The 24269-nt window shown below is 38.3% G+C and overlaps 1 protein-coding gene across 2 annotated transcripts in view; it reads left to right on the forward strand.

The window, feature by feature from the left end:
• SLF2 (SMC5-SMC6 complex localization factor 2) overlaps positions 1 to 20549 on the forward strand; it is a 41712-nt gene extending 21163 nt beyond the window's left edge. For both annotated transcript variants that reach the window (XM_069566924.1, XM_069566925.1), the window contains exons 12-20: positions 5366 to 5468; positions 6076 to 6252; positions 7727 to 7824; positions 8365 to 8452; positions 10033 to 10164; positions 10833 to 10910; positions 13137 to 13223; positions 15138 to 15206; positions 17271 to 20549. In XM_069566924.1, coding sequence (XP_069423025.1) covers positions 5366 to 5468; positions 6076 to 6252; positions 7727 to 7824; positions 8365 to 8452; positions 10033 to 10164; positions 10833 to 10910; positions 13137 to 13223; positions 15138 to 15206; positions 17271 to 17306 — 868 coding nt within the window. In that variant the 3' untranslated portion in view covers positions 17307 to 20549. The remainder of the gene's footprint in view (positions 1 to 5365; positions 5469 to 6075; positions 6253 to 7726; positions 7825 to 8364; positions 8453 to 10032; positions 10165 to 10832; positions 10911 to 13136; positions 13224 to 15137; positions 15207 to 17270) is intronic.
• The last annotated feature ends 3720 nt before the right edge of the window (positions 20550 to 24269 follow it).

The raw sequence follows: 24269 nt of genomic DNA on the forward strand, positions 1-24269 counted from the left end.
AATTTTCTTTTTAATGAGACTGCCTGTTGTTATTTACAACTATTTGGGGATTACTGGCTAAAACAATTAGGCCATGAACAGCTACTGCCGCCTGAGTCATCTCAGTTGCTTCAGGCTTGGTCACCTCTGGCTCACCTGTAGTCCTCACCCCCCAGCCCCACCCTAGCCACCCTCCTGTAGGCCAGCCCGGAGGCACGCCCTCAGCTACAGGACAGGGCTGCCTACAGAGAGAAGCTCTTCACGTGGTTCCATCTACCTGATCATTTTTGTATCTGAGCTCATCAAGTAAAATATACGGAGAGGCCCAGGACTTAGAGAGGCTGAAGGGAAGATATGGTGGGAGCTGAAGGAGCTGTAAGCCTAGCTGCTTGCCCATGCCATCAAGGCTCTTCTGTGTAGTGGAGTCCATGGTTTATAAGAAGAAAAGGAACTTTCTCCATCAGCTCCCCTTAAGAAAAATTCTGAACTACCAAATCTTCATACAAACACTTTCTCTGTTCTCCGTAAAAAAAAATTGTTTAATTCAGGGGAAGAACAAGATGGCGAAGGAATAGGTGGGCGTGGAGTACATCTCTCTGCACAGATACATCAGGAATATACCTTCAGACACTGAAGTGCGTGCCGAACACCAGTTGAGAGCAGACAGGAGTACCTGACCAGCAGAAAAGAATATATAGGCCCCCACGCAAAACTCAAGATCAAGCCCTGAGGCTTTGGAGTGGGAGCACTGACTCCAAAACTCTAAGACTACCAGAGAACTAACCCTAGGAGGTGTCAGATAGTGAGAACTCACACAAAGGGAACCATTGGAATACAAGACCTGGCATCACCCTACCACTAATAGCACCATGTGCAGGATGCCTCATCTAAACAACAAACAAAACAAATATACAGACCCAATCATCAGCAGATAGGATTACCCCCTCACTCAGCCTTGCCCATCAGAGGAGAAACAAACCAAAACTCAGCACAGATCTCACCCTATAAGAAGCTTACATAAACCTCTGGACCAACCTTAGAGGGCAGAAACCAAAATAAAGAAAGAATTCAGCCTTGAAGCCTGGGAAGAGGAAAGCTCAAACACAGTAAGTCAAAATAATTAGATAAGAAAAAAAGATGCAAAGATTGGAAATGGTGAAAGATTCATTGTTTGCTGAAAAGGTGATTTAATGTCTACATAGAAGCCTAAGAGTCAATTGAAAAGCAATGACAAACTAGTAAGAAAATTTGGTATGGATGCCAGGGTATGATGTTAAAGAGAAGTTACTAACCTTTGGATATATGAGCTAACTAAAAGATATACTTAATTTACAACAGTAAGAAAAATATGCTAAATACCTAGGAATAAGCTTAAATAGAAGTTGTGTATGTATGTGTAAAATTACTAAAGAACAAAAAAGAACAGTAGGAAAATTCATCATAAATACATCAGAGCTCCCCCTAAGGTAAACTGAACTTAATGAGATCCTAATTAAAAATTAAAACTAATACAACACCGTAAATCAACTATACTCCAGCAAAATTAAAGAAATGCCAATCAGGTTTTTGTGGAGACGAGGGGAATTGGGATGCTACAAGTGATTCTAAAGTCATATAGAAAAAATAATACCCAGGAAAGTTTTGAGAAGTTATGAGGCAGGATTGACCTTAGCAGATAATAACATGGGACTGGTATGGAGATTCAAAGCTCCATCAGTGGAAGAAAATAAGCCCGGAAAAGAAACAAATACTTAGTAAATGCTAAAGGTAGTGTTTCAAAAAATGAGGAAAGGGTGAGCTATTCAGTATCTGATATTACCCATTATTTGGGAATGAGGTGGCTTTCTAGTGTTTCCATACTTCAAACTGAGAAAGATTCAAATGTATGTAATGAAATCACAAAGTAATAGAACTTTTTTTAATAATCCTAGAAGAAGGGAAGATCATTTTGTTTGAATGTGCAAAATCCATAAAAGGAGATATACAACATATTTGACCACTTTTTTAAAGAAAAATCTCTATGACAGTAATCACCATAAACAAAAGTCAAAAGAAAATTGAGGAGTAGAAGGGAGAGTATATCATAATAGTACTATATTATTTACTATTTTTTTAAACCCACTTTTAAGTACACCTGCACAGTTCAAACCCAGGTTGTTGAAAAGTCTGCAGTACTATACAATCATCAGTTGATTGAAACTGCAGATGTATGTATACAGGGCCATACAAGGATTTTAGACTTTGTGGCAGGTGGGTGCTCCAACCCCTGCATTGTGTAATTGTCAACCACGAATGGAACTCTTCTGCTGCTGCTGCTAAGTCGCTTCAGTCGTGTCCGACTCTGCACAACCTCATAGACAGCAGCCCACCAGGCTCCCCTGTCCCTGGGCTTCTCCAAGCAAGAACGCTGGAGTGGGTTGCCATTTCCTTCTCCAGTGCATGAAAGTGAAAAGTGAAAGTGATGTTGCTCAGTTGTGTCGGACTATCAGCGACCCCACGGACTGCCGCCCACCAGGCTCCTGTGTCCGTGGGATTTTCCAGGCAAGAGTACTGGAGTGGGGTGCCACTGCCTTCTACGAATGGAACTCTGGTCATGGATAAAGGCTTAATTTCAAATTAATAAGAAAAAGTTGGACAAAGGAAGTAAATAAAAAAGGAAAAACAGTTCTTAAACTTTATGAAAATACACTCACCTTTACTTTTTTTTTTTAATGCAAATTTTGTTATTTGGTATATCCTAAACCAAACCTTCATCCCTCCATCTCTTTCCACCACATACAGGATTCCTCCTTGTTGCTTAGATGTAACCTGTATCTCAAAATAGGTTCAGTTCAGTCGTTCAGTACCCCATGAATCACAGCACGCCAGGCCTCCCTGTCTATCACCAACTCCCAGAGTTCACTCAGACTCATGTCCATTGAGTCAGTGATGCCATCCAGCCATCTCATCCTCTGTCATCCCCTTCTCCTCCTGCCCCCAGTCCCTCCCAGCATCAGTCTTTTCCAATGAGTCAACTCTTTGCATGAGGTGGCCAAAGTACTGAAGTTTTAGCTTTAGCATCATTCCTTCCAAAGAAATCCCAGGGCTGATCTCCTTCAGAATGGACTGGTTGGATCTCCTTGCAGTCCAAGGGACTCTCAAGAGTCTTCTCCAACACCACAGTTGAAACGCATCAGTTCTTCCGTGCTCAGCCTTCTTCACAGTCCAACTCTCACATCCATACATGACCACAGGAAAAACCATAGCCTTGACTAGACGGACCTTAGTCGGCAAAGTAATGTCTCTGCTTTTGAATATGCTGTCTAGGTTGGTCATAACTTTTCTTCCAAGGAGTAAGTGTCTTTTAATACGTTAGATAGCAAATTTTCACTGAAGACTGTATTCTATCACTTTAAATAGGAAACATAATGCTTTCTCAGACCATTCAAAAGCTCCAATATTTCTCCCCTCAAAAAAAGACCAAAATACTCATACCTATATTTAGAAAGTTAATACTATTTTATTATGTAACATTTAACGAACTGAGTAGTATGTGGTGATTTTGAATGTACGCAACAGATTTGAATTTTTTCTCTTCACTGTAGTGAACAGGTACTATAGTGGAAATAGTGAAGTAAAGATATAATTATTTCAATAAGACATAGCAAATGCCAATAATAATTTTTCTGATTGATTATTTACCAACTGAAGAGTTGCCTTAGTCAAGTTTGGTGATTGCAGCCAGGAGGTGGTGGCTATAAGTTACTGTTGCTGTATAGTGGTAGGAAAGATGAACACAGATGAGCAGGAGTGAGCTGGTGAAGGAATGAGTGAAGCATAATGAAATACCTGTTTAAACAGCACGGAGTACAAGACTAAATCCTGTTGAGATGTGACCACAACTCACTCTTCTCTTACTAGGACTCATGTGCAGCCTATCTATTTTTGCTGTTATGTGTATGCATATTCACAAATATGTACCCAAATAGTAGATTTGAAGGTTGTTAGAGTAAATATTAAAGATAGAGTAAGACATTAAAGGATTCAAGTAACAGTTCTTCAGCATTAGTCTGCAGGATATACAGACTTAGTTCTAACCTCTTTCTATTCTACATTCCATTAATTGTTACATCGCTGTGTTCTCTTCCTGTACCTATCTCAGACAGCTATTCTTTCCTTTTCATTCCTAGCATCAGCCTTATTCAGATCCTCCTCTCATGTCTAGCACGGCAGAAATCTTCCTTCTGGGAGCTTCCCGCCTCCAATATATTTATTCTTTTTACTGTTAGAGGATTCCTTTTATGAAAATTTTCTTCTCTGCTTTTAAACCTTTACACCTGTATCTACAATTGACTCTGACCTGTTTTCTATTTTGTTCACCCTTTTGTTGTAACCAAATTCTCTTGCTCTTTCTTCACATTAGCCATTGTTGGCACTGGATCTTCCTCATGCAAGTCCCTCACCTCCATCCTCAGTGTCTGCTTATCAAAGTCTTATCTGTCTCACTTCCTGAAGCACTGTTCATTTGAGTGGAGCTACCAATACTTACATATTTTTACTGTGTGCCAGACATGGTTCTGGGGGCTTACTATATAGTACTTCATCTGATAGTCACTACAGCTACTCAGATATTTTAAGAAATAAGAAGGTTCTGCACATGTATCTGGGAGTATCTCCAAGATACAAGTATTAAAGCATTGGAGAGAGGTGCACTCATATTTACTTGTATGCATATAAAACACCTACAGGAGGAAGGGCTGAAGCTAGTAGTGATTGTCCACGGGAAGGGGAATGAGCTGCTGAGGGACAAGACTGCAAGGACCATTCTCTTCAGCACACTGTGCCTTAATATCGCTTAACCTTTTTTTAACCATATGAAAGGGTTATTTATTCAAAAAATTAAATATTACCTATATTTTGAAGGCTAGGTTCATTTGTCTCTCTGCCATGAACCTTCTTCACTGATTTCTTCAACCAAAATTGAAATGCTTAGAATTGTTTATATTGCTGTGACAGTTTTATTGGGCCACTCAGGAGTCTTCTAAGTAATTTGAGTTGTTTGTAGTTGGAGCCACCTTCTTCATAGCTCTCAGACACCAAGAGCAACAGGGAGATTGCCTTATAAAAAGCAGCTGTTCCAGGGAAAACTAATGTATAGAGATGGAAATCAAATTTCCTGGAGTAGGAGATAGCTGATTAACTCAGATCTGACAAGGAGTCTGGGAAGTAATAGAACTGTTCTATTTCTTAGTTGGGATGGTGGTTACACTAGTATATACATATTCATCAAAGTTTTAAATGTGTATATTTCTTCTATCATATGTAATTATACCTCAAAATTTTTGTTGTTCAGTGCTTCTCAGAATTTTGTTTCTAATTTCTCACTGCTTTATTCACTTTTCTATAGTTCTGAAATGCAGATGACATTGGGGGTGAAAGAAAATGAAGATTCATCTTACAAGCCAATTTTTTCTTCTCTCCCTGAAACCAACATTTTAAATGTGGTTAAGGTAGGAAAAAAACTGTTTTGTATGTCTTTAGCACAGAGCTGGAACCATTTAGTTTTTTGCTTAGTGATTTTCAAACAAAATCACTAGTGTTTTACCATGGAATTTCTAGTGTCTGAAATTCCTTAGCAATATTCTTTGTATTAAAACTTGATTTTGCTATTTTTATTTTTGTTTTAATATTACGAGCAAAAGGGAACTTTAAATCAGCATTATGTGATTAAAATAGTTCTAGGAATACCTTTACCAAGAAGGTTTTTGAAACTAGTATTTTTGAAACCAATAATTTTCTAGAATTAGACTGTACAAAGAAAAATTATTTACAGTATACCCTAGTGACGAAGAATTAATAAGAGTTAAAACATCTTTAGTGACTGAATCAAATCAATAGTGATATTGAACTGTTAGAATCTTGAAAATTAAAAATGGAGAAGAAAATACTTAGCAATTCAACTATTAACATGAATGTTTTTTGCCTTTTCCTAGACAGCTGATGTTTTGCTTTCTGTGTAGTTCCCATTTGCATTTTTTGTCAAAAAGTTTTTGTACTGTAAACTCTTCAAGCAGAATATATTTCCTCAAGTTGTTTTGTCTCTGATGTGTGTCAAAGTTTCTAGGCTTGTGTACATCTATACATCCAGAAGGTTACCAGGATCGTGAAATAATGTTACTGATCTTAATGTTGTTTAAAATGAGTTTGGAAAAAGAATTGAAACAGATTCCTCTAGTGGACTTTCAGAGTCTCTTAATAAACCTGATGAAAAACATCAGAGATTGGAACACAAAGGTAACATTACTTAAAACTTCAGTATTGTTTTTTGTATAGCATCACAGTTTGACTTTCATAGTGCATGCAGAAGTGACAGTTTCTAACCTAAGTTGAGATCTTCAGCAGATGAAAACTTAACTGAGGAAAGGACTGTCTTTGCTGGAACTGTATTTAACTCATGAAACTGAATCTTTTCTAAAACTGAAGCCGTTCATTCAACAAAAAATGTGTTAGGTTTATTGGGGATTAACTGTGAACCAAGTATTAATACAGGTGCTAGAGATAAAACTATGTGAAGATAAAACCCTTGCTCTCCCCGCACTTTTTAGTCAAAGGCTTAGGTTATAAACAGTGTAAATGTAGATTATAATATCATATTAAGTTATAGTAAATGCTACAAGTTACAGTAAAGCAGGACAAGGCAGGTATCTTCTGCTATTTGATAAGAGGCAGTTAGAGAAGGCCTTTCTGAAGTGACCTTTGAACAGAGACCTAAATCGAAATGGTAGAGTGAATCACACATACAAAAATTTGAGTTAAATTTCTGTGGCCATTGAGGGTAAACATGGATAATTCTTGTTAGGTTTTTAAAAATTATGTTTTTCAACCTTTTTTTTTGGTAGAAAATGTCAAACATGCTAAAGTAGGGGAATCAGTTTAATGAACCCCTAAGTACTTATCACCCAGCTTCAGCAGTTATCAAAATGTAATCAGTTTTCAGCTTCCTAGGTGGCACTAGTGGTAAAGAACCTGCCTGCCAATGCAAGAGACATAAGAGACATAGGTTCGATCCCTGGGTTGGGAAGATCCCCTGGAGAAGACCATGACAACCCACTCCAGTATCTTTCCTGGAGAATCCCATGGACACAGGAACCTGGCGGGCTACAGTCCATTGGGTCACACAGAGTTGGACATGACTGCAGTGACTTGGCACAGCACACAATCACTCTTATCTCTTAGCCTTATCCTATATTTCCTTTCCTTTTTTTTTTTTTTAAATTTGGTTGGCCAGTCCCCTCTTTGGGACCCCATTCACTGTAGCCCACTAGGCTCCTCTCTCCATGGGATTTCCCAGGCAAAAATACTGGAGTGGGTTGCCATTTCCTTCTCCAGGGGATCTTCCTGACTCTTACTAAGGGATTATTTTGAATACTGAAATAGTATTTAAACTTGAGGATTCCTAAATTCAAAAAATTCCTGGTCAGGAACATGTATTGTGCAACTCTTACTATATACCTTTAGAAACTGGTATTTGTATTTAGATTATTCTTTGAAGGACTGTTAAAATCAGTGTAGATCTGGTGTAGCACAAAACACAAAAGTTAAGTAAAATTCTGATAAATGTATTTATTCTGTTTACTCTAGAGTTTAAGATAAAACTGAATCTGTATGCTCTTTTTGTAATCTTAAGTCAAGAAGGGACATGGGTGATCTGTTAGATACTTGATTCCACTAACTTATGTGAAAAATTTTGCTCACGGTTTGTTTTCAGGTGCCTGAACTCTCTCTGGCCATAAACGAACTCTCCACTCATCCCCACAACCTTCTCTGGTTGGTACAGCTGGTCCCTAACTGGACATCACGTGGAAGGTAGTGAAAATGAAATGTTAGAAAACTATATGTTTACATTAATGAAATGCCCTTTGTTTTCTTTCATAATTTCTTGAATGTTAGAGTCTTTTATTTGATATTATAAGAAAAGGCATTGACAGTCTGATTCTGATTCTCAGCTCAGATCACTTTGTAGTAGTCTTGATTATTAATTTTAGCTTTAGCTTATCTGATAACTTAATATAGATGGCATATACCACAAAAATGAATCAATTTGCTTTTTTTTTGCTTTAATAAAAAGGAATTCCAGCAATAAAATAGATTTTCCAACAGTAAATTGTCAGGGTCAAAGATAAAGGCTCTCAATGGTTTTCCTGCACTTCAGACAACTTCAACTTTGTGTACAAATATTTTACATGGAAATGTTACTATTCTAATAAGGTTTATATATTCTTATATAGGCTTCTCTTGAAACATTAGCTGTGTTGCAAATTAGAAGAACTTCTTTTGGCTCATTCATATTCTTCTTAAGCAGTATTGATTAAATGCATCCTAAATACTTTAAAATTCTAATTTCAGGCAACTGAGACAGTGCCTCAGCCTAGTGATTATTTCAAAGCTTTTGGATGAAAAACGTGAAGATATCCCTAATATGAATAATCTGCAGGTATAAATAGCACTTTTGTTTTCTTTTAATAAGTGGGAGAGAAGTATAGAAAAAAATGATGGATCCTGTGTCAAAAGTCCTTCAGTTAGAGCTTAACTCTTGGGCCGAATACTGTTCATGTAATCTTTTGCATGGTATTTAACCAATGAGACCTAGTTTCTTTATCTGAAATGGAGATATATCACACCATCTACCACATAGGATGGTTGTGGACAATTAGATGAATTAATTTATAAAAAGTGCTGGGAAAATCATAATATGCTATATAAATGTGACTAATTATTTTACCTCGTCAACATTAGCAATTTTATCACAAGATTAGAAATTGCAAAACTATTAAGTGTTAATTACATCCTGTTTTTATATTTTTATATTAGTCTTTAAATTATAGAGCTTAAATGTGGTTGCCCTATAATTAAGTACTTGTTCAGTAGTGAATATATCATGTATATATGCATTTATAAAAACATGTCCTATAGAAAATCCATTCTGAGAAGTCCTAAAGGCACTAGTGGGGGCTATTTGTAGTTGAATTTGAAACATAGAATCTGATCTAAATGTTTTCTTCTTGTTTGAATTGCAGTGCAGTATAAAATAATCTGTTACATCCTACAGACTAAAAATAAAAGTGGAGATAGAGATTCTGGCCTTGAAAACAAACTGTAGTGGTTGAAACAATTAACCAACCATTGTGGTACAGTGTAGCAAGAACAGTGACTGAAGTATGCTCAGGGTGCTGTGGGACAGAGAGATTGAAAAGGACAGCTATTTCTATATTAGTAGAGTTGAAGTAGGTTTGATTCTAGATTTATGGGGGGACCACACCTGAGCCACCAAGGTAATTAGAAATAGCTCTCAGTCCTTTCAGTGATATTACTGCCATCAAAAGAGAATTCTTTCCAGAATTCAGTGACTTCTACTCACAAAGATGAAGATTGAACTTTGCTGACTTTCAAATAATTTTTCATAAAAAGTATTCCCTTTGACCTCTGTTTGGTAATGCAGTTTGGTCTCCTCCTCAAGTTTTCATCTTCAATTAAAAGTACTAAATCTTAAATTTAATATCCCTTTTAGGGAATTTCCTGGTGGTTCAGTGGTTAGCACTTCACACTTTCACTGCCAGGGCCTGGGTTCAATCCCTGGTTGAGGAACTAAGCTCCTACAAACCTCAAAGTGCAACCAAAAAAATTAAAATTAGGATCCCTTTTAAGCAGTTGACTTTTTTTCCCCCCCTCTCCTTTTATTACAGTGAAGTTTAACAGTATGTAAAAGACACATGAACCTTGGTGGGTCAGTTGGAGACTTTGTTTTTTTGGTTGCACCATGTGGCATGCAGAATCTTCCCTGACTAGGGATCAAACCTGTGCCCCCTACATTGGGAGTGTGCAGTTTTTAACCACTGACTGCCAGGGAAGTCCCTCGGTTGGGGACTTTCAAGTAAAGAATAAATGAATATCACTGAACTTTAAGAAGCTAAATTAGAGAAGGCAAAATGAACAGAGGACACTGAAAAAAAAATGTCTAAGAAAGAGTAAATGTATTGCCTAATATGTTTCATTGTCTCCTCTTTCCTTCGATAGATATCAGTCTTACATCGCTATCTTGTGCAAATGAAGCCTTCAGATTTGTTGAAGAAAATGGTCTTGAAGAAAAGAGCTGAACAACCAAATAACGCTATTGATGATAGTCTTCATTTGGAACTTGAAAAGCAGGTATCCTGGGCTAGATCTTCTCAAAAGAGTACATTTGAGCACAACCTGTGATAGCTTCCTAACCATAGACATTTCTTAGAGACTAGATACATTGTAGCATAGAGGAGCCTGGTAGGCTGCAGTCCATGGGGTCGCTGAGTCTGACAGGACTGAGCGAGTTCACTTTCACTTTTTGCTTTCACTTTCACTTTTCACTTTCATGCATTGGAGAAGGAAATGGCAACCCACTCCAGTGTTCTTGCCTGGAGAATCCCAGGAACGGGGGAGGCTGGTGGGCTGCCATCTCTGGGGTCACACAGAGTCGGACACGACTGAAGCGACTTAGCAGCAGCAGCAGCATAGTTATATGGTGAATGATATTTTCGTTCATTGCTGTCATAAAAATCCTTCAGTTAACTTGAAGACTGAAATAAAAGGATTGTTGTTTGTAATTTAATACTGCAAGTATTTTTCGTAGCCCTTTACTAGGGCAGTCATGAGGTGGTAAAAGGAATGAACTTGAATTAGAAATCAGAAACCTGGGATAAATGCTTGACTTTTGCTTACTTACCAGTCAACTTTAGCAAATCCAGTCCTTCCTGGGCAACCTCCCTAGTGTTTAAACTGGCATGACGTGTACTCTAGCTAATTTCATCCATGGGTGTTGACTTTATTCATTTCTCTACCAGGCATATTACCTGACCTACATTCTTCTTCATTTAATCGGTGAGGTTAGTTGTTCTCACTCCTTTTCTTCTGGACAACGGGTAGGTATTTTTTCATCCTTTTTATTTTTAATAGATGTCACTATTGATGGAATAATGATCATTTTTTATATAGGAGAAAATATAATAACTTTCATCAAATTCACTTTGGATTCACTGTCGAAATAACAATGTACACTGGAAAGGGAGAAGTGATGGTAACCTTGCAGCCTTTTTGTTGTTGTCTGTACTGAGTCTTCGTTGCTGTGCAGGCTTTCTCGAGTTGCAGCAGCAGGAGCTACTCTCTTATTGCAGTGTGTGGGCTTCTCATTGCGGTGACTTCTCTTTTATGGGGCACAGGCCCTAGGATATGTGGGCTTCGTAGTTGCAACTTGCAGGCTCCATAGTTAGGGCACACACTCTCTATAGAGTGTGTGGGCTTCAGTAGTTGTGGTTCACAGGCTGAGTTGCCCCATAGTATGTTGAATGTTCCTGGACCAACCTGTGTCCCCTGTATTGGCAGGTGGATTCCTAACTGCTGGACCACCAGGGAAGTCCAAACTCAACATTTTTTTTTCTTGCCTTGCTATAAGACTTGCAGAATCTTAGTTCCTCAACCAGAGATTGCAGCCATATTGTTGACAGTTATTCATCTACAAATGTTTGTTCTGTTTATTGGAGTGGAACTTAACCATGATAACTTGGCAGTAGTGTAATACATTAATATCAAGATCGCCAAATACTAAATGAGCTAACTTTTAGCTCCATTCTTCCATCTCTGCTCCCACTCCATTTCCTTTTTTCTTTAAAAATAATGTTTGCCTTCAAAATTAAACTGATGGTGAATCAGGCTACTCGAGATCTACGTTCCTAAATTATTTCGTCATGTTAAGATTTTCATTTTGAATTATTTTATTCCAGTACTATCATGTTCCTTATTTGTGGGGAAAATTCTTATTTAATTCTCCATGTTTCATACTTTAGGTAATCCAACCCGTTTAAAACTTTGTATCTCCTTAGACATGATCAAAAAGGTCACAAGACTGTTTCCTATGTTTTTATAAACACTGTTATACATAGAACTGTTTGCTCTCCTGATTAGAACATAATATAATCATTTGTGGAGCTTCCCTAGTGGCCCTAGTGGTAAAGAACCTACCTGCCAATGCAAGAGGCAGAAGAGACTTGGGTGGGTTCCACCCCAGGATCAGGAAGATCCCCTGGAGGAGGGCAGAGCAACCCACTCCAGTATCTTGCCTGGAGAATCCCATAAACAGATGAGCCTGGCAAGCTACAGTCCATAGGATCGCAAAGAGTCGGATGCAACTGAAGCAACTTAGCATGCATGCAGTCATCTATCTGTTCTTATATATGGCCTTAAATTTTTTAAATTATTTTTTCTGGTTAGAAAACAATAATTATTGTGTTAAAACTCAATTACTATAAAACCATGTAAGGTAGAAAGTGAAAGACTTTATAATCCAGTGCCCTCCTGTAAATTTCTCCATAATTTACGAATATCCCAACATAATTACCTTTTTTTAAATGACGTCATGCTATTCACATTATTTGCAACTTATGTTTTTTCCTCCACTGTAAATTACTTAGCATGACTGTCTAATTAAACTAGTATTCCAAAATCTTTACTGATGAACATTGCTTTTTCTGTGATTACACACAATACTAACATGAACCTTTGGAAGCATTTCTGTAGGGTAAATTCCTAGAAGTAGAAATGCTAAAGCAAAATTTGTAAAGTTTTCAAATTTTAATGATTGTAAAATGATTATTATCACATTTCCCTCCTCAAAAGTGTCCATTTACATTCTCACCTTAGTATATATATGAGTGTGACTCTTTTAAACTGTACACTTCTGAAACTTAGGACACTTAATTTTTCAAAGAACTATTAGTAAACGTTGTTTTGTTCATAGAGAAATAGGTAAGCTGTTACGTGAATATTTCATTCGAGATCATGTTAACAGAAGGACTTACATTTCTGAGCACTACATCATAGTCTGAACTCTGGAGCTAATTTTCATTAATGTGTCTTAATACATGCAAAAATCTTTTGTGTATGTTTTATACATTAGCTAGCAGTAAGCAGTAACTGATTATTGCAGCAGTCACTACATTTTACTCATATGACTGCTACTGTGGTAGACAGTTAATATCAGAAATTGCTAAGGTAGACTTTTTTTTAATGATTGTCAGTTCTAGCTACCTAATCTCTTTGTTCATTTGTAATGCTTTAAAATTGTTTTCATCCTTTATATTTGTTTTACACAGAAACACTTTGTGCACCTCTGTGGGGCTTTGGAAAAGCACGTTAAGTGTGATATTAGGGAAGATGCAAGACTGTTTTATAGAACTAAGGTAAGTATGCCTTTTTCTGAATAGTTTTTTAGTTTGTTTATCCTTGGCTTTATTAATATTTGAGTAAGAGAAGCCTATAAGCCTCTTTTTTAAGAACATATAACATTAGAAATAAGACTTTCTCATTTAATAACAAATTAGGTTCGTCTAAGTACTTCTAGCTAGATTGAAAGTGAAAGGGAAAAATCTCAAAGCAAAACATTTAAGACAAGAAGCTGAACAGAAAAGCTGAATATAAGAATATGGAGTTAGGAAAACAACTTTAGTATTAATAAAACAATTTGACAATTTTTCCTGAAATATAAACACCACTATTTTTAAAACGTTTTCTTCTAAGGATTTTTTTTTAAAATTCTTAATCATCCTTTAGCTTTTGCAGTGTAGGGGTGATTCTTTCTTGCCATTTGTGTTTAGATAGTCATTAAAAGTGAGATTTCGGGTTTGTGATTAGCTGTAAAGTCATTTCAACAATGCCTGTATAGACTCAGTATCTGTATTTGTTTTAATAGATTTAAGTTAAATACCAAAAGGAGCAACTAACAAAATTGTATTAGATTGAAGATTTTCAAATGCAGGTAGGAGATAGCTCTTTGGCTTAGAGTGAAAACCAGTTTCAGAAACACATTCTTTTGAACATTGACTAGTTACTGGCCCATAGAACTTGGTGGTAGTGGTGGCTACTGCTGACAGACATGCTACAGGGGACCACCCCCAAATATTTGTTTCTTAAAGCCAAGAGGCTGGGCATAGACTGGTGCCAGGGCTCCTCTTACTTAGAGTGGAGAGTGACACAGAGATCTATGGAAATTGCTTCGGGGGCAGTCCTGCTGAAATGAATGAATTGCATGCCTCTCCACAAGCCTCTAGTAGAAAAGGTGCTGATTGTTCTGGAGAAACTGGATCTGCCAAACTGTAAATGGAGAAAAAAGCAGACCTTACAGTTTACTTTATAAACTTAAAGCAACTCTAAAATTCCTGACCCTTTTAAGATATTTTGTTGGGACTTCCCTGGCAGTCCAGTGCTTAAGACTCCACACTTCCACTTCAGGGGGCACAAGGTCAATCCCTTGTCAGAAAACTGAGATCCCACATGCTGCACAGCACAGCCCAAAATAAACATGCATAAATATTTACAAACATTTTGTCAGGCAGTTATGTCCAAGAACTAACTGGGAATCCTCTAGTGTGGTAGGAAAGTTTGAGTTTCATTCAAAGACTTACTAAAGCTCCAAATGTAGGAATGCATCAGGTATTTATATATAAAGAGGATTCATTGTGCAGGCTACCAACACAGATTCTATCCAAACTATCTCAGCTTCCTGCTCTTGAGTGAGTCATTAATCACTTTCTTTGTTTTCGAGGCAGAGATAGGAGTAGGGTTTTCTATGGTGCAGGGGCTTGGCACCGCTAACCCCCACATTGTTCACGAGTCATCTGTACTTTGCAGAACCCTAGAGAGACTTAACACTCAATTTTGGATCTCCTGATAATGTGGAAAGGAACAAATAACCACCCTCTTTTGTGACCTTGAATCAAATAGAACTTGAAAGGCAAGGAACAACCAAAGCCTTGGGTCCTGTAAGAGTGGGAATCCTACTCTTCAGCTTTCCTGTTGGGTGTTCAGAAGCCAGCGAGTTGAAAATAGGTGTTTTGAAGGCAGAAAATATGTTTTTTTGGATGATCTTTAGTTAACTAATGTGAAAATGGAGTCCTAAGCATTCAGTATCTTAGACATGATGATAGAGAATGGTCTTAGTTAATCACTGTGACTTGAAAACCCCTCTAGAAGTTGAGTTTCTCGACAGAAACTACATTGAGTTGTTGGGGGTGGGTCTGTCACAATTATCAGGTCTTTTGTGTCAAGTCTTAAATTGTTTTGATCTGATCTCTTTTCCCCTTCTTTGTATTTTTAAGGTAAAAGACTTGGTTGCCAGGATACATGGAAAATGGCAGGAAATAATACAGAACTGTCGGCCTACTCAGGTGTCATTTTATTAAACAGTTTTATTTTTCTCAGTTTGTTGTTGTTCAGTCAGTTGTTTCTGACTCTTTGCAACCCCATGGACTGCGGCACGCCAGGCTTCCCTGTCCATCACCATCTGCCAGAGTTTGCTCAAACTTAATGTCCCATTTAGTTGGTGATGCCATCCAGCCATCTCTACGTCTGTTGTCCCTTTCTCCTCCTGCCTTCAATCTTTCCCAGCATCTGGTTCTTTTCCATGAGCTGGCTCTTTGCATCAAGTGGCCAACGTATTGGAGCTTCAGCTTCAGCATCAGTCCTTCCAATGAATATTCAGAGTTGATTTCCTTTAGAATTTACTGGTTTGATGCTGTTATTTCTTCATACTGTTCTAAAAAAGCATGACAAAGTACTTACTTGTAGATATGTTAAGATAAACTGAAAATTCCAATATACTCCTTTATGTATGTTTTAAAATTCTTGTTTGTTCTTATATTCATTTATTTTCAAAGGTAGTTGACCCGATTTTAAGATGTTACATTGCACCCAATGGTACATTGCATCCAATGGTACTTATTTCATGTAGAGTATTTCTTGATATCTTTATTGAGATAAAATTCACATGTCATACATATCACCCAATTAAAGTATACGGTATTTTTTAGTATATGCACAGTTGTTCAATCATCACCACCGTTTAACTTTAGTACATTGCTGTCACTCCAAAAAGTGACAGTCATGCCCATTAGCAGTCACTCCTCATTCCCCAAGCACCTGCACTCCCATCCCTACTCCCCACAAGCCCTAGGCTACCACAATCCACTTTCTGTCTAAATAGACTTGCCTATTCTTTATATTTCATACAAATGGAATCATATATGATGTAGTCCTTTGTGACTGGCTTCTTTTACATAACATAATGTTAAGTTAATGCATGTTTGGCATGTTGTATGTCCTTTGTATTGCCAAGTAGTATTCCACTATATGCATATATCACATCTTATATATCTACTTATTAGTAGGTTTATATATCTACTTTTATATATCTACTTATTATGAATTGTTTCCACCTCCTGGCTCTTGTGAATAATGCTTCCATGAACATTTGTGTATAGGTAAAGTGGCTGCACTGTTTTACATTCCCACCAGAATGTTGGAGATTTCCAGTTTTTCCACATTCTTGCCAATATTTGTTATTATCTGTTTTTCAAATATAGACATAGGGAGTTGGATGAGGAATGTCATTGTGATTTTAATTTGCATTTCCCCGATGTTGAGCGTCTTTTTATGTGTTTGTTGGCCATTCATACATTTTCTTTGAAGAAGTCTCTATTCAAATCCTTTGTCCATTTTTTAACTGTGAGAATTCTCCATATGTTCTAAATATAAATTCCCCCATGAGGTACATAATTTGCCAATATGTTCCCCCATTCTCTGTGTGGCCTTTCATTGTTTTGATGATGTTATTCAGAGAACAGAAGTTTTTCATTATGATGAAGTCCAGTTTTGTTTTGTTTTTTCTTTTGTCACTTAGGGTTTTGGTATTATATCTAAGGATACTTTCCATAAGAAGGACATTGTTTAAACACTTGCTATTAAGTTTACCATCCTGTTTATTTACAGACCAACTACAGTAATAAATGGAATTGTATCAAAGTAACAGGAACACAGAAGTCTTTGAGAAATATTATGTTAATGTTTTGTTGTTCTTATTTTAGTTACTAATCTCCATAGACTTATTTTAGGCCGGTCTTTTTTGCTGATGTAGCATTAAAACAAAAGAATTTAATACCAAAACTTCGTTAATCAGCTTAACATTTTCATTAATCTTTTAAAATACATCCCTCTACCTGTGTGTGTTGCTGAGGAAAACATCTTGTAGTAATTTATACTTACTTTAAATTGTTAGACTATAAAATGTGAAACTTGAATTTGATTATGATAAATTATCAGAGAAATGTACTGTGTCAACATTTTATTAATTTGATTATCAAAGCCCATTGTCTGGTGATTAGTGGTTTTATATGGATTAATTCATAATCTGATTTTCCTTTATCCTGTTTTTTTTCTTCCCTTCCCTTTTCTAGGGGCAACTTCATGACTTTTGGGTACCAGATTCTTAACAGGAGTTGCAGCAAAAAAATTATGAACCAAGAGAAATTCAGTAAGAGCCTTTCCTAAAGGAATACTACAGAATCCAATGGAAAGCTAAGAACATGTGCAGCAGATGTGCTACTTGAGTATCTAGAATGAAGCTGGTAATGAAGAAATTGCCATTTCTGAAGCAGATATGAAATATAATCTGATTAGTTACAGCAACTGGCGTTTTAAAAGAGAAGAATTCCTTGAGGGGGAGAGGTAGAAGCAGCTGACAGTTGCATATCTAACCTTCCCCTGTTTACTCTTGTTAAATTGTAAGCCTGTTACCTTTTTTTTTTTTTGGATTATATTTGCAGCACTTGGATAATCACAGGAAGTGTGTAAGAAAGGGCTTGGACCAACTTGAAAAGCTGGACCTGGAAACCAAGATCAAGTTCCAGTTTGATTTAATTTTCCTATTTTTAGTTATTTTATGACTCAAAGGGAAAGCTTAGAACTGAGTTTAGTAATTGAAAGGATAAATCTTTTCTGTTACTCTGTAAAACCACTGGGGTGTTTTAATCCATGCATTTTTCTTCACTGTTCAAGATTATAAATCTGTTGGGTTTTTAAAATACATTTAAACAAACAGTTGAGAAACAGAAGTTTGGTACCTTGTCAGATCCCCTTAAGGGGAAGAGTTTAAGCTATAAAATAGTGGCTTTGTTTTTACTCCAAAACATACGTCTGCTGTTTGTTTTGGATTTATTTTACATGCATTTGTATATTTTTTAATACTGGTTAAATCTTAGCATCTTGGCTAAATCTTAGAATTCTGGCCCTTCGTAGCCATATTACAGAAGTCTGTATTGTAAAAGCTAAAGGTCTGAACAGGTTTCCAAAAACTACTTTCATGAGGATATAACCTTAGCAGAGACCTGAATAACATTTATTCTTTGGTACACTACGCACGCGTGTGTATGTATGTATGTGTGTGCGTGCTTGTATTTTAAATTTGTTGCACTTGAAAACCACAGCTGCTCTAAATTCTTAAACACTGGAAAGCCATCCTTTGGTTTCAATGGTGGAGGGTTAGGAGAAATGCACATGCTAGTCTTAGCCCAGGGCCCTTTGAAGCCTTCGGTAGTAATAGACTCTTACTAGCTAACTGAAGAATTCTTTTGTTGACTGAGTGTCCCTTTAGGAGGGCTGGTTTCTTAAAAGATGATGCCAGCTTTGTTTTTCTTTCTTTCAATATTGGCTTGGATGACACTGCTCTCCTGAGCACTCTGTTGCCTCCAGTTGTGGGAGAGGATGAAGGGGAAGGGATTCAGACTTGATGTTGTAGTTTGAGAGGGGAGAAAATAAATTTTGAAAAAATAGCTTTCTACCTCTAATTGAGGCTTAGCAGTAAAAAGCATTTTATCTTACATTTTCATTTAAAATAGTAACTTTTGAGCCCATGTCAAACATTGAGCAGTTAGAGATTTTATAGGGAAGACTAAGTTAATCTGGTCCCTAAGGACCCTGACTAAATGAGGCTTCAAGAGTCAGACCAACAAAAGTTTTATTCTGTGTTGCGTTTACTGGTAAGAATATTATTATCTTGATACTACCTCTCAAGGGTATTGTTAGAAAATGCCACTTACGGTTAAATGAGATAGATACAAAGAGTTATACTGACAGAAGCCTGAAACTCTGGCATCTATCTGCCCAACAGTGGGGGCTTTCACTCTCTGTAATTTAATATTTTGTAGATATACATTATTTGTGTGTAATTTTATAAGTGTTCATATTTTTCTCATTTTGCATTGTGTAAAGTGTACAATATCTCAAAGTATAAAATACTGCTTATATTGCTTGTAATTACAGTGTGTAAATATTTTCTAATCGTGTACATTGAAAGGGGGAACGAGTGGGTTATTCAGGTGTTTTCTTTTTTAAGTGACCCTTTTGTATTGCAGTTTCAGCAGATAACTGCTCATCAAATTTAAAACCACTTTGATACGTTTTATTTAGGAGTTCCAACAAGAAAAGTCTCTATTTTTAATTGTCTTTCTCCATTGGAAAAAAAGTTCATCGGTCCCTTTAAAATAAATGGCCAAACATCAATTTGAATCGTTATATTTATGACTTGGTAGATATCCTTAGTCTCCAGGTCATATTCCAACAGTATTTTCATTGGGGCTCTCAGAAATTTTTGTGAGTCTCTTTAGCACAAGTAGCCCGTGGCTTTCCCTCCCAAATCAAGTATTATCCTTCACCCTCTGAGTCCCCATGCTTTGTCTCCCTCCTGCTGCTGTTGCCCTATGAATGGGATGGTAGTGGGTTGGGGGGGATATGTTTGTTGCACAGAGAATGTCAGGTCACTTTTTGGACTTGGCAAACAAAGCTTGCACTGAGTGGTGGTGTGTTTGGCAATATTACTGTGTCAAAAATCACCTTGTCTAGTTTTCTGGATCTGTATGTCAAACTTAGTGCCCTTATTGCAAGCTGAAAATTAAGGTACTTGCAAGTGTTTATGCTTTTGTGTGTAACTCTTTGCCTTATCTAAACTGCTTTTCTTGTTATCCTAAAGTATAATTCTGTTGGTTATATCATGTTAAGTGAAGAGGCTTTCCATGCACAAAATGCATCTATGTAGCAGTAAAGTCATATTTGTACATTTTCTGTTTGTCTCCTGATGGCAGTGGTGCCTTTGTCACCTTTTAGAAGGTTGGCATTTTGTTTTTAAGTACAAGTAATAGCTTGCTTTTGACTTCACAAAAATCTCCCCGGACGTAGAAGAAAATGGTGCGTTGTCATCCAGGCTCAGTTGGAGTATTTGCATTTTTATTTCTGTCAAAATAAGTATAGTTGGTGGGGATGGGCCAGTAATAATGTGTGGAGTCTTTAAACCAAGAGTAATTTTGAAATTTAAAAAAAAAAACAAAAATTGAAGAGGTGACCCATTAGTGAGTGACTGAGTTGGAGAATTAGAGGAGGACCATTCTGGCTTGTCTCTTTAGAAGGCACGTTTGCGTACACGTGGCTTGGGCATGTAGCGTGTGCTCTGCGGTTATTTCTTACTCGTCAACAGTGCCGGTGCACCTCAATATCTGTGCATTTGCTTTCCCTGGGCAGTCCTGTGAGCCAGGTAATCCACCAGCTTTTAGGAAGTTTACAGGTAAATGCAGATTTCCTTTTTCTCCCCACCCCCCTTTTTTTTTAACAGATTTTATACTACGTCTTGTGTAAAGTCCTATGAATGTATGTCTGCTATTAAAATGGCTTTTTCTCAGTTTGAACACGTGTTTGGTAGTATTTGTTTGGGAGTGGGGATGGTTAAGTATCTGGGACGTCCTGTTTCTTCCCTTGCCCCACCTAGTTTTGAAACCAGTTTCTTCCTCTTGGGTTGGATTCTTCAGTCAGTTTTTTAGTTTGATATTTCCTGTTTCTGCAAAGGAATCATGTCGAGCCATAGTTGTACACAGTTCACTGTTATATACTCAGTTAATAATTTGCTGTATACTCTGCCATTGGGAATGTGATAATCTTTCTTACATCACCTCATTCAGTACAAGCATTCAACAGCTGTACTGCTATTGCATGTCAGGCACTGTTTTTAAGATTCAGTGGTGAACAACACAAAGAGATCTCTCATGGAACTTACTTTCCGAAATCCAGGTGAAGGTATTTTCTTTTATTAGGCAAAGAGAACTGGAAAAGAATACCTTTGGCCTGGCTTCCTTTTTCTGGAGCTCAGGGCAAAAAAAGGGGAAGCCATGCAGAGTAGAGGCAGAGCTTAGGACCACCTCCAACCTGCCAGGCAGAATATAGCTCTGGATATGCCAGCTGAGGGCTTCCCTTGTGCTCAGCTGGTAAAGAATCCGCGTGCAATGCAGGAGACCTGGGTTTGATCTCTGGGTTAGGAAGATCCCTTGGAGAAGGGAGAGGCTACCCACTCCAGTATTCTGGCCTGGAGAGTTCTATGGAATGTATAGTCCATGGGGTCACAAAGAATCAGACATGACTGAGCAACTTTCACTTTCACTTTTTTCGTGCTAGCCAAAGGGAGACATAGGTTGAGCTGACCTCACAGGAGAAACTTCTCCCAAGCTCACAAAAGGACCAGGCAGGGTTGCCTGAGGCCTTGGGTTCCAGAACCATGCCAGTATTTCCTTCTCTCTTCTGATGGGCTGATTAAGAGGAAACTGACCACCTGTCAAACCAATCGATCCTAAAGGAAATCAGTCCTGAATATTGGAAAGACTGATGCTGAAGCTGAAACTCCCAAGACTTTGGTCACCTGATGGGAAGAACTGACTGACTGGAAAAGACCCTGATGCTGGGAAAGATTGAAGGTGGGAGGAGAAGGGGACGACAGAGGATGAGATTGTTGGATAGCATCACCAACACATTGGACGTGAGTTTGAGTAAGCTTCAGGAGTTAGTGATAGACAGGGAAGCCTGGTGTGCCGCAGTCCATGGGGTTGCAAAGAATTGGCGACTGAACTGAACTAACCACCTGTGAGCTCTTTTCTCCAACTGGGGTGGGGAGCCACAGCCTAGGCAAAAACAAGAGACACTGCCTCAAGTACTCAACTGGGAGGCAGGCAGCACAGCCTTGTCCAAGATAAGCGCCTTGACCTTGCCCTTAGTCCTGACCTCAGATCCCAGATTCAGGGTATCTGCCATGTGATCTTTGGCAAGTTACTTAACTTTTCTGAGCTTGAGTTTCTTCATCTGTTAGTGTCTACCTCAGGATTAGTGAGAGCTAAGTAAGCTAGTGGAGTGAAAAGTGATTAGCCAAGTGTCTAGCATATAGCAAGAACTTCAATAAATGATAGCTGTTGTTATTTAGTTTTAATCTGAGGCTTTTTCTCAGATGATAATTAAAATTGATCTTAGTACTTCAGAGTTCACTGTCATCTGAGCAAACCATATCTCTTAAAATTACAGTGTATGTGTTCTCTATTCTGATACAGGGAGCTCCAGAAGCTGCTCTGTCCTGGTTTGCCCCTGCTGGCAAAAAATTGTGATTTCCCACCCCCCTAAAACTTGGCATGCTAAAGCTGAGGACGGGGTGGTGGGTGATGATTTTCCATCCTATGTGGACATGTCCTGATACTCCCTTTTCCTTGCTAACTGTTCCCCAGGATAGAGTCAAGAGGGCAAACCAGAAGGCCCAGCTTTGGGTTTGACTCCCAAGACGACCAGCTGGGAGGAAAAGCAACAGGCAAAACAGGCTCCTGAGGCAGTGGAACAGTGAGACTACATTGTTGTTAAACTGGTGATAGTGCCTACTGAAGAAGCACCAAGAGCTGTATGCACATACGAAATAAAGGTCACGCCACCTCAAGGGAGAGTGCTGGGCAAACTAAGAGGTGGAGATGGCAAAACAGGAACGGACGTGCAGCCACAGGGAACAGAGAAGCACGACAACTTGACTAGGCCAGAGTTCTCTGAGGGAACCTGTGCTCAAGTTTCAGGATTTCATACCTATCCCCCTCACCCAGGATCCCTGCTACAAGGAATAACTTGGTCTGTGCAAATCCTGGAGCCAAACACTGGTGTATAGGTGGCTGAGGGCAACCAGCACTGGCCTCTGCCACTTATTTACAGCCAAGTTGGGCAGAAGAACCTAGCAACAACAAGACCCACATTTGTATTCTGTGTGAAGTACGCTAGAATTTTGTCAAGTGGGGTCCTCTCATAGCCACCCTATGAAGCTATGAAGGAAGGAAACTAGGAAGCTGCCAGGGTAGTGACTTTAAGGGTAAGTAATAATCCATGCAAAGAATGACCTTCCTGTGTCCCCAGATTCAGATTCATGGCCAAGTTGAGGTTAATTTCTCAGTTTGATTTCTTGTCTCTCCCATTGTCACTATCCCCTCATTCATATTTTATCAACTTGATTTGCAGAGAGGAATCAATCAAAAGGGCTTCCTATAGAAAGTTCCATTAATTCCTGTCACACATTAAGTTCAGAGATTGAAGTGGGAAGACAGCAGAGAGAAATGGATTTGGTCTGAATCTATATTATCCAGAGAGTGAAGTAACTGCCCAGCTACAGTTTAGCAAGTGCCATGCTAGAATTCAGCATTGTGATTTATACATTCTGTTTATTTGAAAATGTGTAAGATTCTGAGTCAGCCATCAGAGCACCTTAGAGGAGAAAGGCATCCCTCGTATAGAGTGTAGGTGAGTTAAATGCTGAACTGACCACCAAACCATTTTGGCCTACTTGCCACCTCCTGAGGTACCTAAGTCAGCACTGAGTTCTATGTGAATATGAAGAGCTATGTCCCTTAGCCCCCTGGGCCCCGGCCCTTTAATTTCTCTCCTGTCTGTTACCATAAGGTGGTAGTCTTCCTGCCCTCCCTCCACTATCCCCCAGCCCACTTTCCCACAAGGACTGCAGATTTACTTTTCATAGCCATGTGTCTCCTGGTCTTCCCAGCTTGCACTTAGTCAATCCATCAGCTCTTTCAAGATTTTTTTCTGTGTTTTCTGAATTACTTGCTGACTTTTCCCTTCTTTTTCCTACTAGGAACCATCTTATCAAATCAAACTCACTTTTCTCTTTCATGCCCCTTCCCTTCTGCCCACTCCCCCAACACTCATCTGTGCACAAGCTTACAAGCACTCATACTTCTGCCTTGGCTCAGACAATTCTTTAGGTTTACCCTGCTTCTCTCTTCTCTACCTTTGCTCAGACAGTTCTCCACCCTGCTTCCCTCTTCTCAGGCTTTTCCAGTCTTGATTTCAAGGCAAGTCACTTAACGCCTTAGAGCCTGTTTTCCCATCTAATAAATAGGCCTGATAATCCATCAGAGTGGAATGAAACTACAACGAAAAATATTAAGTTGGATACTCTTTGTAAAAGTTTATGTACACTTTAATTTTTGGCTGCACCACAAGGCTTACAGAATCTTATTTCCCCAACTGGGGAATGAATCTGCCCCCTGCAGTAGAAGTGCAAAGTCCTACCCACTGGACTGCCAGGGAATTCCCTGTGTACACTT

This window comes from Ovis canadensis, chromosome 22 (assembly GCF_042477335.2).
Source record: "Ovis canadensis isolate MfBH-ARS-UI-01 breed Bighorn chromosome 22, ARS-UI_OviCan_v2, whole genome shotgun sequence".
NCBI lineage: Eukaryota > Metazoa > Chordata > Mammalia > Artiodactyla > Bovidae > Ovis > Ovis canadensis.